Here is a 15,726-nt window from a genome sequence, read left to right as displayed (position 1 = left end):
CCGGGAGAAGGCAGGAGAATGGGGTTTAAAACACTCAGCCATGATTGAATGGCGGAGCAGGCTCGATGGGCTGAATGGCCTAATTCTGCTCCTATATTTTATGGTCTTATGGTCTAGATTGAGGGGACATTATCTCCTAAATATGGGAGGGATTTTAAGGAAGGTCAGCTGTTTATAAAGTCACTCAAAATCACATGGGTCAGTAAGGAGGTCTTGCTTATCAAGAAGGCAAATGGAATTCTGGCCTTCATTGGTAGAGGGATTGACTTTAAGAGCAGGGAGGTTATGCTGCAACTGTACAGAGTACTGGCGAGGCCACACCTGGAGTACTGCGTGCAGTTCTGGTCTCCCTACTTGGAGGTGGTGCAGAGGAGGTTCACCAGGTTGATTCCGGAGGTGAGGGGGTCAGCCTATGAGGAGAGATTGAGTCGCCTGGGACAATACTTGCTGGAATTCAGAAGAATGAAGGGATCTTATAGAAACATACAAAATTATGGAAGGGATGGATACAATAGAGGCAGGCAGGTTGTTTCTACTGATAGGTGAGACTAGAACTAGGGGACATGGCCTCAAGATTCGGTGGAGTAGATTTAGGACAGAGATGAGGAGAAACTGTTGTTCCCAGAGAGCAGCGAATCTGGAATTCTCTGCCCAGGGAAGCAGTAGAGGCGACCTCATTAAATATATTTAAGACACAGTTAGATATATTTTTGCATCACAGGGGGAGTCAAGGGTTATGGGGAAAAGGCAGGAAGGTGGATCTGAGTCCACGGCCAGATCAGCCACGATCTTATTGAATGGCGGAGCAGGCTCGACGGGCCAGATGGCCTCCTCCAGCTCCTATTTCTTATGTTCTTATGTTTGAAGAGAGTATCTCTAAAGAAAACTATTTGATCTTCCTCAAAGGATACAGGAACTAGTAATATCTGGCATCTTATCTGTGACCTGCAGCTTTGATATTGGAACAAAGCAGTATTTAGAAACACAGTTTTCGACAGTTATTTGGTGAACATGAATGAGAAGCTCTCTAGGTGTGAGGCAGCTGGTCACAGCACTGTACAGGGAGAGTCTGTTGTCTATACCAGGTGGAGTACAGAGAACAGAATATTCACACTCAAACTGGTAAGGAAGCACTTTGGCTTAAGATTAACTCAGCAGCTTATAAGTTTCCAAAGTTTCCTTCTCTTATGGGCCAGAGGTCCCAACATCTGGTTTTTGGTATAGAGTTATAGAGTCAGAGCAATACAGCACAGATACAGGCCCTTCGGCCCAACCAGACCATGCCAACCGTGGTGCCCACCCAGCTAGTCCCAATTTCCTGCGTTCGGCCCGTATCCCTCCAAGCCCCGCCCCTCCACGTACCTATCCAAGTGTTTCTTAAATGATACTGTTGTACCTGCCTCACCCACTTCCTCTGGCAGCTCGTTCCATATACTCACCACCCTCTGCGTCAAAAAGTTGCCCCTCAGGTCCCTTTTAAATCTTTCCCCTCTCACCCTAAACCTATGCCCCCTGGTTTTGGACTCCCCTACCCTGGGGAAAAGACTGTTACCGTCCACCTTATCTGTGCCTCTCCTAATTTTATACATTTCTATAAGGTCGCCCCTCATTCTTCTCCGTTCCAAGGAATAAAGACCCAGCCTGGCCAACCTCTCCCTGTAACTCAGGCCCTCTAGTCCTGGCAATGTCCTCGTAAACCTTTTCTGTGTTCTTTCCTGTTTAACCATGTCTCTCCTACAACAGGGTGACCACAGTGGGAGATACAACAAGGAAACAGGCCCTTTGGCCCACTGTCTGTGTTGACCATTTACGCTAATCCTCCATAAATCCACATTTTTTATTCTCCCCACATTCTCATCAACTCCTCCCAGATTCTACCCTTCACCTACAAACGAGGGGCAACTCACAGTGAACAATTAACCCACCAACCTGCACTTCTTTGGGATGTGGGAGGAAATCGCAGCGCCCGGGGGAAACCCACACGGTCACAGGGAGAATGTGCAAACTCCACACAGACAGCAACTGCTCTGCCCAGGACCGCAAGAAACTGCAGAGAGTTGTGGACACAGTCCAGCGCATCACGGACACCAGCCTCCCCTCCTTGGACTCTGTCTTTACCTCTCTCTGTCTTGGTGAAGCAGCCAACATAATCAAAGACCCTACCCACCTGGGTCATTCTCTCTTCTCTCCTCTTCCGTCGGGTAGAAGATACAGGAGCCTGAGGGCACGTACCACCAGACTTAAGGACAGCTTCTACCCCACTGTGATAAAACTATTGAACGGTTCCCTTATACAATGAGATGGACTCTGACCTCACGATCTACCTTGTTGTGACCTTGCACCTTATTGCACTGCACTTTCTCTGTCGCTGTGACGCTTTACTCTGTACTGTTATTGCTTTTACCTGTACTACATCAATGCACTCTGTACTAACCCAATGTAACTGCACTGTGTAATGAATTGATCTGTATGATCGGTATGCAAGACAAGTTTTTCACTGTACCTCAGTACAAGTGACAATAATAAACCAATACCAATACCAGAGGTCGGGATTGAAGGAGTTGTGTCTGAACCCTGTGTCTGAACCCTGTGTCCGAACCTGGAGCGGGTTAATGGGAGTGTGGGGGAGAATGTAATGGAATTAGCGTAGGATCAGTGTGAATGAGTGGGCGACGGTCAGCATGAACTCAGTGGGCCACAGGGCCAGTTTCCATGCTGTATGAATCTATTGTGTCCACACTGTGAGAGCAGAGAGAAAGATTAAGTGCAAAGTGTTTTACCAGTTTCTCTAAGTATAACAGCACTGCATCTTTTGTGGATGCTTGAATGGTTTGTTCGATTGATAATCTTGCTACAGAACCGGTCAGGTTTATAAGTGCATATCCGGTGCCATCAAAGTAGTAGCCATCACTTCCTGGTTCCTTGGTTGGTTTATATCTGTAAAGAAAATATTAACTGTTAGCCACCAGTTAAAACCCGCTGTAAGAGAGCCGAAGTAACTGTGGATGTCGTTAAACATGAAGGCCCCCAGTCCTTCTCTCTTCTCCCTTCTCCCATCGGGCAGAAGATACAAAAGCTTGACAGCACGTACCACCAGGCTCAAGGACAGCTTCTATCTCACTGCGATTCGACTCTTGAACAGATCTCAAATCCGCTAAAAGATGAACGCCGGAGAATGAGGGGCGACCTTATAGAAGTGTTTAAAATTATGAGAGGCAGAGATAAGATGGACGGTAACAGTCTTTTCCCCAGGGTAGGGGAGTCCAAAACTAGGGGGCATGGGTTTAGGGTGAGAGGGGAAAGGGACTTGGGGAGCAACTTTTTCACCCAGAGGGTGATGAGTATATGGAACGAGCTGCCAGAGGAAGTGGGTGAGGCGGGTACATCATTTAAGAAGCACTTGGATAGGTACATGGAGGTGGGGGGGGGGGGGGGGTGCTTGGAGGGATATGGGCCGAACGCAGGAAACTGGGACTAGCTGGGTAGACACCGTGGTCAGCATGGACTGGTTGGGCTGAAGGGCCTGTATCTGTGCTGTATTGCTCTGTGACTCTATGACTCCATGATCTCCCCATCTACCTTGTTGTGACCCTTGCACCTTATTGTCTGCCTGCACTGCACTTTCTCTGTAGCTGTAAACACTTATTCTGCATTCTGTTTTCCTTCTTACTTCCTCAGCGTACTTATGCATGAAACGATCTGTTTGGATGGCATGCAAACAAAAAGCTTTTCACTGTATCTCAGTACATGCGACAATAATAAACCAATCCCATCACACATATGCAGGGTTAAAAAGAAGCAGTGTCCTTCCCTCCCCAATTTTGACAAACAATTTTGACTCTCTTTACCTCTCGTTGTCTTGGTGAAGCAGCCAGCATAATCAAAGACCCCACCCACCCGGGACATTCTCTCTTCTCTCCTCTTCCATCAGGTAGAAGATACAGGAGCCTGAAGGCACGTACCACCAGGCTCAAGGACAGCTTCTACCCCACTGTGATAAGACTATTGAACGGTTCCCTTATACGATGTGATGCACTCTGACCTCACAATCTACCTTGTTGTGACCTTGCACCTTATTGCACTGCACTTTCTCTGTAGCTGTGACACTTTACTCTGTACTGTTATTGTTTTTACCTGTACTACATCAATGCACTCTGTACTAACTCAAAGTAACTGCACTGTGTAATGAATTGATCTGTACGATCGGTATGCAAGACAAGTTTTTCACTGTACCTCAGTACAAGTGACAATAATAAACCAATACTAATACCAATCCCACGGCCTGTTTATCCAGACTGTGTTACACAAGGTGAAGTGTACAGGTTGGGGGTTGCCAAGAACACAGTCTTTTCCCCAAGGTAGGGGAGTTTAAGGTTTAAGGTGAGAGGGGAAAGATTTAAAGGGGACCTGAGGGTACATGGAACGAGCTGTCACAGGAAGTGGTTGAAGCAGGTACAATAACATGTAAAAGACATTTGACAGGTCCATGGATAGGAAAGGTTTAGAGGGATATGGGCCAAACACGGGCAAATGGGACTAGCTTAGATGGGCATCCTGGTTGGCATGGACGGGTTGGGCCGAAGGGCCTGTTTCCCTGCTACATTATTTATGACTCTAACATTTCTTTATTCATTTATGGGTTCTAGGTGTCATTGGCAAGACCAGCATTTATTGTCCCTCCCTGACCGCCCTTTGAGAAGAAGGGGGTGAACTGCCTTCTTCAACCTTCTGATGAAGGTGCTCCCACGTGCTGTTAGGGAGGGAGCTCCAGGACTTAGACCCAGTGACGGTGAAGGAACAGCGAGATATTTCCAAGTCAGGATGGTGGGTGACTTGGAGGGGAACCTGTAGGTGGTGGTGTTCCCCTGCCCCTGCTGCCCTTGTGCTTCTTGGGGACAGGGGTCACAGGTTTGGGGACTGCTGATCAAGAATCCCCTCGTGCCAACTGTAGCCTCGAGGTGACCATCTCCCCTCTGGATCTTAAGGTTCGAGTCCTACTCCAGAGATTTACACAGAGCATTGTGGCTGATACTCTCAGAGGTAAACTGTTGGTGGTTAGGTTACAGGACTAGCATCTAGAGATATGTGTTCAAACCACACCACAGCAGACACCAAATTTAAATTAATTTATGTAAATAAATCCAGGATTTAAAATAAGGGGTTTGCCCATTTAAGAGGACTTGGTCATACCAGCTACAGTACAGCACAGGAACAGGCCCTTCGGCCCACAATGTCTGAGCCGAACACGATGCCAAATTAAACTAAATCTCTTCTGCCTGCACGTGATCCACATCCCTCCATTCCCTGCTTATTCATGCCTCAAACCTCAAACGCCTCTATCGTGTCTGCTTCCCCACCACCCCTGGCAGCCCGTTCCATGCACCCACCACTCTCTGTGTAAAAAACTTGCCCCACACATCTCCTTTAAACTTTACCCCTCTCACTTTAAATGCATGCCCTCTGGTATTTGACTACCCTGGGAAAAAGGTTCTGACTGTCTACCCTATCTACACCACTCATAATTTTATAAACTTCTGTCAGGTCTCCCCTCAGCCTCCGACAGTCCAGAGAAACCATTCCAAGCTTGTCCAACCTCTCTTTATATTTCTTATCCTCTCACCCAGGCAGATTCCTGCTGCTATTTTCTGTCAGGGGTTGTACTGTTAACAGTGCCGTCTCTCACACTCCCTCTCAAATGGATATCAAAGGCATTATTTTGAAGACCATCAATAGAATACATTACCTGGCCATTTATCTCAGTGCTGTTCATGGGAGCTTGCTGTGTATAAATGACTACATTACAACAGGGACTCCAAAGCATTTTGGAACGTTCTGAGGTTGTGAAGAGTTCTATATAAATGCAGAACTTTCTATTCAAAAATGGAGAAATTTCTCCAGAAAGAATGCTACTTTAACTCCCACCACAGGAGTAAACAGCAGAGTTACCGGGTGAACATACCTTTCACAAGGTCTGTCTTTTGTAGTGTTGATGTTGAACGTTTCCTCAAAGTTGTACAGGCTGATTAGTTTCTCATTCAGAACACCAAGTTCAATGCAACCTTCATATTTTCGATAATTTAGTTTACTAGGAGGCTGGGTGAGAAGAAAAAATGTTTACAATTAGAATGACTGTGCACCAAAGAGAACGGTACGGCAGAGGTTTGGGGTTCATACTTGATGAGAGCCACTGTTATGTTGGTGAACTTGCTGGATGGGAGTGGAGAATGTGGTGGGGAAGGAATCCAGAACAAACAGAGCATTAACCGAACCAGGGCGTTCAAGGCGGGAGACTCCTTCAAGGTTGGATTGGTTTATTATGGTCACTTGTACCAAGAAATAGTGAAAAGCTTTTTTTTTGCGTGCCACCCAGACAGCTCATTCCATACATAAGTACATCGAGGTAGTACAAAGGAAAAGAGAATGTAGAATATAGTGTCACAGCTACAGAGAAAGTGCAGTGCAGGTAGACAATAAGGTGCAAGGGCCACAATGTGGTAGATTGTGAGATCAAGAGTTCAACTTTATCATACAAGAGGTCCGTTCAAGAGTCTGATAACAGTGGGGTAGAAGCTGTCCTTGAGCCTGGTGGTTCGTGCTCTCAGGGTTTTGTATCTTCTCTACGATGGGAGGGGGGAGGAGAGAGAATGTCTGGGGTGGGAGGGGTCTTTGATTATGTTGCCTGCTTTCCTGAGACATCAGGAAGTTTAGGCACACCAAAAGCAGCAGAAATAAAGTCCCGAAGCACAGAAACAGGCCCTTCGGCCCACCAATTCCCTGCTGTCAACTACCAACTTACACCGATCCCATTTTATTCTCCCTACGTTCCTCCCACTCCCCCCACATTCTACCACTAAGCTACACACTGGGGGCAATTTACAGCAGCCAGTTAATCTACCAGCCTGCGCGATCTTTGGGACGAGGGAGGAAACCGGAGCACCCAGGGGAAACCCACGCGGTCACAGGGAGAACGTGCAAACTCCGCACAGACAGCAGCCGAGGTCGGGATTGAAGCTGGGCCTCTGTGAGTCAGTGACTCCACCAGCTGAGTCACTGTGCTGCCCCTAATCTGAGGCTCTGAAAACCTGGAGCTCTCTTCTTTATAAAAGCTATTAATTCATTCATTTACTTTTGAGGAAGTTGGTATTGCTGGTGAGGCCAGTATTTATCCCATCCCTAACTACCTTGACTTGCTGAACTTTGCAGAAGGCATTTAAAAAGCCATCCACATTGGTGTCACATTGTCTGGAGACACATTGAGGGTAAGAACAGCAGATTTCCTCCCTGAAGAAAGAGGTTTTACTCCTATCCAGTACTCTCATTACCCATGACAAACCTTCTTAAGAACACTCCAGCTGATTAAATGAATTTAACGGTGGAGGCTGAGGGGAGACCTGAAAGAGGTATAAAGTTATGAGGATCGGTTGAGCGAGCTAGGGCTTTTCTCTTTGGAGAGAAGGAGAATGAGAGATGACTTGATAGAGGTGTACAAGATGATAAGAGGCATAGATCGAGTGGACAGTCAGAGACTTTTTCACAGGGTGACAATGGCTAACATGAGGGGACATAATTTTAAGGTGATTGGAGGAAGGTATAAGGGGGACGTCAGAGGTAAGTTTTTTACACAGAGAGTGGTGGGTGTGTGGAATGCACTGCCGGCAGAGGTTGTGGGGGCAGATACATTAGGGACATTTGAGACTCTTAGATAGACACATGAATGATAGAGAAATGGAGGGCTATGTGGGAGGGAAGGGTAGATAGATCTTAGAGCAGGATAAAATGTTGGCACAACGTTGTGTGGCCGAAGGGCCTGTACTGTGCTGTAGTGTTCTATGTTCTATATTTTATGAGAGACATAGAGAGAGTAGACAGAGTCTTTTTCCCAGGGTGGAAATGTCAAATATAAGGGGGGCATAGGTTTAAAGTGAAAGGGGAAAGTTTAAAGGAGATGTGCGGGACAAGTTTTTAGACAGAGAGTGGTGAGTGCCTGGGACGCGCTGCCAGGTGTGGTGGTGGAGGCAGATACGATAGAGATGTTTAAGAGGCATTTAGACAGACACATGAACAGGCAGGGAATGGAGGGATACGGAATCTCTGAACGGTCCATGAACCCATGAACACTACCTTGTTATTCCTTTTGTTTGCACTAGTTACTTATTTTTGTAACTTAGAGTAATTATGTGTTTGCACTGTACTATGCTGCAAAACAACAAATTTCACGTCAATATGTCAGTGATAATAAATCCAATTCTGATTCAGATTTGTGGTTTAGTTGGCATTGTGGCCAGCACGGACACTGTGGGCCGAAGAGCCTGTTCCTGCGCTGTACTGTGTTCTATGTTACGTTGTGGTTTAATGGCGGCACGGTAGTGTAGCAGTTAGCGTAACGCTATTACAGCGCCAGCGACACGGGTTCAATTCTGGCCGCTGTCTGTAAGGAGTTTGTACGTTCTCCCCGTGTCTGCGTGGGTTTCCTCCGGGTGCTCCGGTTTCCTCCCACATTCCAAAGACGTACAGGTTGGGAAGTTGTGGGCATGCTATGCCGGTGCCGGAAGCGTGGCGACACTTGCGGGCTGCCCCCAGAACACTCTATGCAAAAGATGCGTTTCACTGTGTGTTTGGATGTACATGTGACTAATAAAGAAATATCAAATGTCCTAATGTTCCAAATGATAAAGTAACAGAATCCTTAATTACGAGACGGGAATGATTGATCCTTACCGTAAAGGTTTGGGGAAATCCTCCAACGTAGAAGACAGCATCCTTTGGATCAAGGTTAAGCAACAGGTCATTTCCATTGTCCTTTGTGAAGTGGGTCTGGCTATCGATGAGCTGCCGCCTGAGAGGCTGACCAGACTGTAATTTAAGGAGCCGTACTGCATGATCCTGGAACAGAAGGGTTCACATGAAATCTGGGACCTTTTGTGTGAGGAATTAGCAAACTTCTGCAGAGTCTGTCCCATGGGCTTTATGTGGAAGCTGCCAGTCTTTGGGGAGGTTTTGAGGTGGTTGTGATCTAAAGTAATGCCACCAGAAGATCAATAGACATAGGAGCAGAATTAGGCCATTCGGTCACGGCTGATTTTTTCAACCCCATTCTCCTGCCTTCTCCCCGTAACCCTTAACCCCCTTCCCAATCAGCTTCTACCCCACTGTGATAAGACTATTGAACGGTTCCCTTATACAATGAGATGAACTCTGACCTCACAATCTACCTTGTTGTGACCTTGCACCGTGTTGTCTACCTGCACTGCACTTCCTCTGTAGCTGTGACACTTTAATCTGTATTCTGTTATTGCTTTTACCTGTACTACCTCGATGCACTGTGTACTAACTCAATGTAACTGCACTGTGTAATGAATTGACCTGTACGATCAGTTTGCAAGACAAGTTTTTCACTGTACCTCGGTACAAGTGACAATAATAAACCAATTCCAATACCAATACCAATCAAGAACCTATCAATCTCTGCCTTAAACACACCCAATGACTTGGCCTCCACAGCCCTCTGTGGCAACAAATTCCACAGATTCACCACCCTCTGGCTAAAGAAATTCCTCCTCATCTCAGTTCTAAAGGGACATCCCTTTATTCTGAGGCTGTGCCCTCAGATCCTGGACTCTCCCACTGATGGAAACATCTTCTCCACATCCGCTCTATCCGGGCCTTTCAGTATCTGGTAGGTTTTAATGAGATCCCGCCTCATCCTTCTGAACTCCATCAAGTACAGGCCCAGAAACAGGGCTACTTTTGGTCAGATTGAACCACGAAATAGTGAAAATCCCAGTAGATTTACAACATAGGAGACCATTCTGAAAATGAGCACCCATGCCGACTCTCCCCTCCAGCAGTGGATTGTCACCCTGAAGGCCGTGTTCCTTCACCCACACACACACACCCAGGCACCGTGTAAATGCAGGGAGCATTTCTGCCTCTCCCAATCCCTCAGGCAGTGAGTTTTTAACCCCACCATTCAATGGGACGTTCTCCCCCCTACTCCTTCTGCCACTTACTGTGAACCTCTGCTGAGGGAAATAGATCTTCCCTATTGACCCTGTCTCAGCCCCTGACAATTTTAGACACTTCAATTAAGTCTTCCTTCAGCCTTGTCTTTTCCAAAGGGAAAGCAACCAGTCTCTCCTCACAGCTACAGTTTTCTAGTCCTGGCAACATCCTCGATGGTGTGACCACACCATTCCTGTAACGTGGTGACCAGAACCATATACAGTGCTCTAGCTGTGGCATTACTGGTGTTAGAGAGCCATAGAGTCTCACAGCAAAGAAACAGGACCTTCAGCCCATCATGTCCCTGCTGACCATCGAGGACCCATCTACACTAATCCTATTTACCAGCACTTGGGCCGTGGCCTTCTATACCTTGGTGATTCAAGTGCTTAACTAGATACTTCATACAGTATCTGGATGAATACTTACAGTTCCAGCACAACCTCCATGCTCTTACAGTCTATACCTGGGCTAATAAAGGAAAGCATCTTGTATGTGTGTGTTTTTTACTATTTTATTGACCTGTTCTACTACCTTTGAGGATGTGTGGACATACATCTCCATGTTCCTCCACACCACTCAGCTTCCTCCCATTTATTGTCTATTCCCTTGCTGTGTGGTATCTCCCAAATGCAACAGCTCACACTTAAGAGTCATAGAGTCATTTAGCACGGAAACAGACCCTTCAGCTCAACTGGTCCATGCTGACCAAGATTCCCATCTAAGCCAGTCCCATTTGCCTGCATTTGATCCATATCCATCTAAACTCTCCCATCCATGTACCTGTCCAAATACCTTTTAAATGTTGTTAATGTACCTGCCTCACTCACTTCCTCTGGCAGCTCGTTCCATATACTCACCACCCTCTGGGTGAAAGAGTTGCCTCTCAGGTTCCTATTAAATCCCTCCCCCTCACCTTAAAACTATGCCCTCTAGTTCTTGATTCCCCGACCCTGGAAAAAGACTGTGTGCATTCACCCTATCTATGCTCCTCATGATTTTATACACCTCTGTAAGATCACCTGTCATTCTCCAACGCTCCAATGAATAAAGTCTCGACCTGCATAACTCAGTCTCTCAAGTCCTGACAACATCCTCATAAATCTCTGCACTCTTTCCAGCTTACTGGCATCTTTCCTATGTCAGGGCGACCAATAGTGAACACAATGATCCAAATGGGGCCTCACCAATGTCCTATACAACTGCAATATAACATCCCAACTTCTATAGTGCCCTGACTGATGAAGGCCAGCGTGCCAAACGCCTTCTTCATCACCCTGTCTACCTGCAACGCCATTTTCAGGGAACCTTGTACTTGTACTTCTCTGGAAGAAATTGCACTCTTCTACCAGATCATAGATTGAACATCAAGTATAACATTTAAGTGCATGTACCCCTTAATCTGCATTTCACTCACGATATCTCAGTGTCTGTTTGAAAATTTACTCATCAAAGAGGCACTAACCCTTTCCAAACTTCGAGGTCCAACTAAATAATGACTTATGAGTGTAAAAGATCTAAATTGTCTGGGCTTTAAAGGCATGGGTACTAGAATTCAAGGGGTTATGTGTTTTCTCTCGGGTGCAGAGCTGATAGACTTTGGACGGTTAGCAAGGGAAATGTAATGTACAGGGGTAAGATTACACCTACGTTAGGGCATTAGGTGCCTCTTTGGAGGAAGGAGAGCCTGGCGTTGGCAAATATGTAACGCAGACAGACTAGAAAGGTGTTGCACCTAAAAGGATTAAACATCTTGCACAACAGTTAATAGATGGTCAGTCTTTTTCCCAGGTTAGGGAAGTCAAAAACTAAAGGTGAGAGGGGAGAGATTTAAAAGGGACCTGAGGGGCAACTTTTTCACACAGAGGGTGGTGGGTATATGTAAGGAGCTGCCAGAGGAAGTGGTTGAGGCAGGTATGATTATAATATTTAAGAGACATTTGGACAGGTACATCGATAGGAAAGGTTTAGAGGGATAAGGGCCAAATGCAGGAAAATGGGATTAACCTAGATAGGCATCTTGGTCAGCATGGTTGAGTTGGGCCGAAGGGCCTGTTTCTGTGCTGTATGACTCAATGGTTTTATGACATACCTGGAATTAGAACATAGAACAGCACAGGAACAGGCCCTTCGGCCCACCATGTCTGTGCCAACAGTGATGCCAATTTAACTTGCGCATCTGCCTGCACATGGTCCGTATTCCTCTATTCATGTCTCTGTCTAAATCCCCTGCTTGAAAATGAGTTCTATTGGGTTGGGGTAACCGAGGCAAGTGTCTAAAATTATGAGAGGCAGAGATAAGGTGGATGGTAACAGTCTTTTCCCCAGGGTAGGGGAGTCCAAAACTAGGGGGCAGAGGTTTAGGGTGAGAGGGGAAAGATTTAAGAGGGGCCTGAGTGGCAACTTTTTCACGCAGAGGGTGGTGAGTATATGGAACGAGCTGCCAGAGGAAGTGGGTGAGGCAGGTACGATAGCGTCATTTAAGAAGCACTTGGATAGGTACATGGAGGGGCGGGGCTTGGAGGGATATGGGCCGAACACAGGAAATTGGGACTAGCTGGGTGGGCACCGTGGTCGGCATGGACTGGTTGGGCTGAAGGGCCTGTAGCTGAGCTGTATTGCTCTGTTACTCTATAATGATGGAGAGTAGCCATGATTCCAGATAGCATCACAATCTCAAGCGGCTGACTGCCTTCTTTTGCTTTGTGTTAATTTTCTTTTAATTTTTTTCAGCATAAACTCACTCATGCACTCAACCCCAGTACATTCACACAGTTTGCAAAGATTTACAGCAAACGCTACAAAAACTTACAGTGAGTCAAGGGATTGAATTACCTCTCAAATTTGATGTGGTCAAAGGTTTTTGTGCTGACTACTCGCTCATTTGATATTCTGCTCTCTTCACTTCCCAGTTTATAGATGGTAACCAGTTTGCCGTCCTCCAGCACCATCCCCATGTAATCCTTCGAAATCTGGGGTTCAAAGAGAAAGAATTTGTAAGATAGCACGTTCAGTCATTTTTTTTCTTGTGACCTTGTACCTTGCCCTTGTCTATTCCACCGAGAAGAATACTCACATTCTTGTGTCCCAGGTATAAAACAAACATGTTCTGGGATTCTTGTCGCTTCCGTCTCCTGTTGTCCCCTCGTGAAATCTCTGGCCGTTTCAGATACAAGAGCAGGGATGTGTAAGCCTTTAAGTGATCCAGGTTAGTGGGAAGTCTGACTTCAACTCCAGATTCACCAGTGAATTTCATTGCCCACGTTTATCTACAACAAGAGAGAGAAAAAGTTTCAGCAAATTGCTTGGTAACAAAAAGACTTTTGTTTTTGCCATTGGGCAGGGTTTCGGGACACAGAGTCACAGACTCACACAGCACGGAAACAGGCCCTTCAGCCCAACTGGTCCATGCCGACCAAGATGCCCATCTAAGCTCGTCCCATTTGCTGGCGTTTGGCCCGTATCCCCCTAAACCTTTCCTGTCCATGTACCCGTCCAAGTGTCTTTTAAATGTTGTTGTTGAACCTACCTCAACCACTTCCTCTGACAGCTTGTTCTATATCCTGACCACCCTCTGGGTGAAGAAGTTGCCCCTCAGGTCCCTTTTAAATCTTCCTCCCCTCACCTTAAACCTCTGCTCCCTAGTTTTTGGTTCCCGTTGCCTGGGAAAAAGACTGGGTGCGTTCACCCTCTATATGACCCTCATGATCTTATACACATAAAGGTGTATGTCATAAGGTGGCTCTTCAATCTCCTACACTCCGTCCTCGCTTGCCCAACCTCTCCCTATAACTCAGGCCCTCGAATCCTGGCAACATTGAAAGCCTGGCCAGGACGTATTTTTGAAGTGTAGTCACCAATGATATGTGTGAATTGCAGCAGGCAATCAGTGCACAGGAGGATGCCACAAACATTTTATGTTGCAGTTGTACAAGTCGTTGGTGAGGCTGCACTGTGCACAGTTTTGGTTGCTCTGTTAAAGGAAACCCAAGATCAAACTGGAGAGAGTGCAGAATAGATTTACGAGAACGAGGAACATCCTTATAGAAACGTTTAAAATTATGAAAGGCACAGATAAGGTGGACGGTAACAGTCTTTTCCCCAGGGTAGGGGAGTCCAAAACTAGGGGGCATGGGCTTAGGGTGAGAGAGGAAAGATTTAAAAGGGACCTGAGGGGCAACCTTTTCACGCAGAGGGTGGTGAGTATATGGAACGAGCTGCCAGAGGAAGTGGGTGAGGCAGGTACAATCATTTAAGAAGCACTTGGATAGGTACATGGAGGGGCGGGGCTTGGAGGGTTATGGGCTGAACACAGGAAATTGGGACTAACTGGGTGGGCACCGTGGTCAGCATGGACTGGTTGGGCCAAAGGGCCTGTATCCGTGCTCTATTGCTCTGTGACTCTGACAAACAGCAGTGATTACATCCATAAGGAACAGGAGTAGGTTCACTCACAGCCGCTCCATAGTTGAGCAGATCATAGCTGACCTCTCACATCACCACCCTCCTGCCCTAACCTTTATCCCTCAGTTCATTCCATTGTACTCGGTGCTCCCGAGGTGGCCTCCTCTACGTCGGTGAGACCAAGCACAGACGGGGCGACCGTTTCACAGAGCACCCACGCTCCGCATGCAGTGGCCATCCCGAGCTCCCAGCTCCATGCTGTTTCCACTCCCCTTCGCATTCCCACCCCGAGCTGTCCGTCCTCGGCCTCCTCCACTGCCAGCGTGAGGCCCAACGCAAACTGGAGGAACAGCACCTCACATTCCCCTGGGTAGTCCTCACCTCCTGTATTTCCCTCTCTCTGTCTCCCTCTCTCTGTCAGTCTGTCTCTCTCTGTCTCTCTCTCCCTCTCTCTCTGTCTCCGTCTGTCTGTCTCTTTCTCTCTCCCTCTCTCTGTCTCTCTCTATGAGTCTGTCTCTCTCTGTCTCTGTCTCTCTCTCTGTCTCTCTTGCCGTACCAAGCCATGATGCACCCAGATAGGATGCTTTCTATGGTACATCGATAAAAGTTGGTGAGGGTCAAGGGGACATGCCAAAGTTCTTTAGCCTCCTGAGGAAGTAGAAGTGCTAATCCACTTCTTTGGCCATGGGTAATTCACCAGGGACGATTTACAGCATCCAATTAACCCGCACGCTTTTGGATGTGAGAGGAAACCCAAGCGGACACAGGGAGAATGTGCAAACTCCACATAGACAGCACCTCTGTCTGTGCTGAACCAGGTAATGTATTTCTGAGGGAAGATGATCAGAGTGTGGGGAGGTGGGGGTAACAGTCGAAGGGGATAGATTTAGTCAAGGCATCGGGAGAACAGGAACAAAATGAAAACTGGGAGGGGAAAGATTTAATAGGAACGAGAGGCAACATTTTTACACAAAGGATCGTCTGTATGTGGAATGAGCTGTCAGAGGAAGTGGTTGAGGCAGGTACAATAACAACTTTTAAAAGACAGTTGGACAGGTACATGGATTGGAAAGGTTTTAGAAGGTTATGGGCTAAACACTGGCAAATGGGACTAGCTTGGATGGGGCACCTTGGTCGGCATGGACCAGTTGGGCCAAAGGGCCTGTTTCTCTGCTGTGTGAACTCCCTGTCCATCTCTGAAATAGCCCCTGGATCTTTGACGTTCACCATGGAAGGCAGGGTTACTAGACCACAGAGCTGGACACGGAAAAGTCAGATGCATTGGAACCGAGCAGAGCAACAGATGGTGATCTGAGACCT

At 46.9% G+C, this 15,726-nt stretch overlaps 1 protein-coding gene across 1 annotated transcript in view; it reads right to left on the bottom strand.

Annotated features, from left to right (window-relative positions):
* LOC127574426 (laminin subunit alpha-3-like) overlaps positions 1-15,726 on the bottom strand; it is a 304,580-nt gene that overhangs the window by 26,515 nt on the left and 262,339 nt on the right. The window contains 6 exon segments of the mRNA XM_052023432.1: positions 2,781-2,937; positions 5,960-6,093; positions 8,719-8,727; positions 8,730-8,883; positions 12,838-12,974; positions 13,079-13,269. Coding sequence (XP_051879392.1) covers positions 2,781-2,937; positions 5,960-6,093; positions 8,719-8,727; positions 8,730-8,883; positions 12,838-12,974; positions 13,079-13,269 — 782 coding nt within the window.

Source organism: Pristis pectinata, chromosome 9 (assembly GCF_009764475.1).
Source record: "Pristis pectinata isolate sPriPec2 chromosome 9, sPriPec2.1.pri, whole genome shotgun sequence".
In the NCBI taxonomy this organism is placed as follows: Eukaryota; Metazoa; Chordata; class Chondrichthyes; order Rhinopristiformes; family Pristidae; genus Pristis; species Pristis pectinata.
Note: the sequence above shows the minus strand (reverse complement) of the source record. Positions and strands in the feature narration are given on the sequence as shown.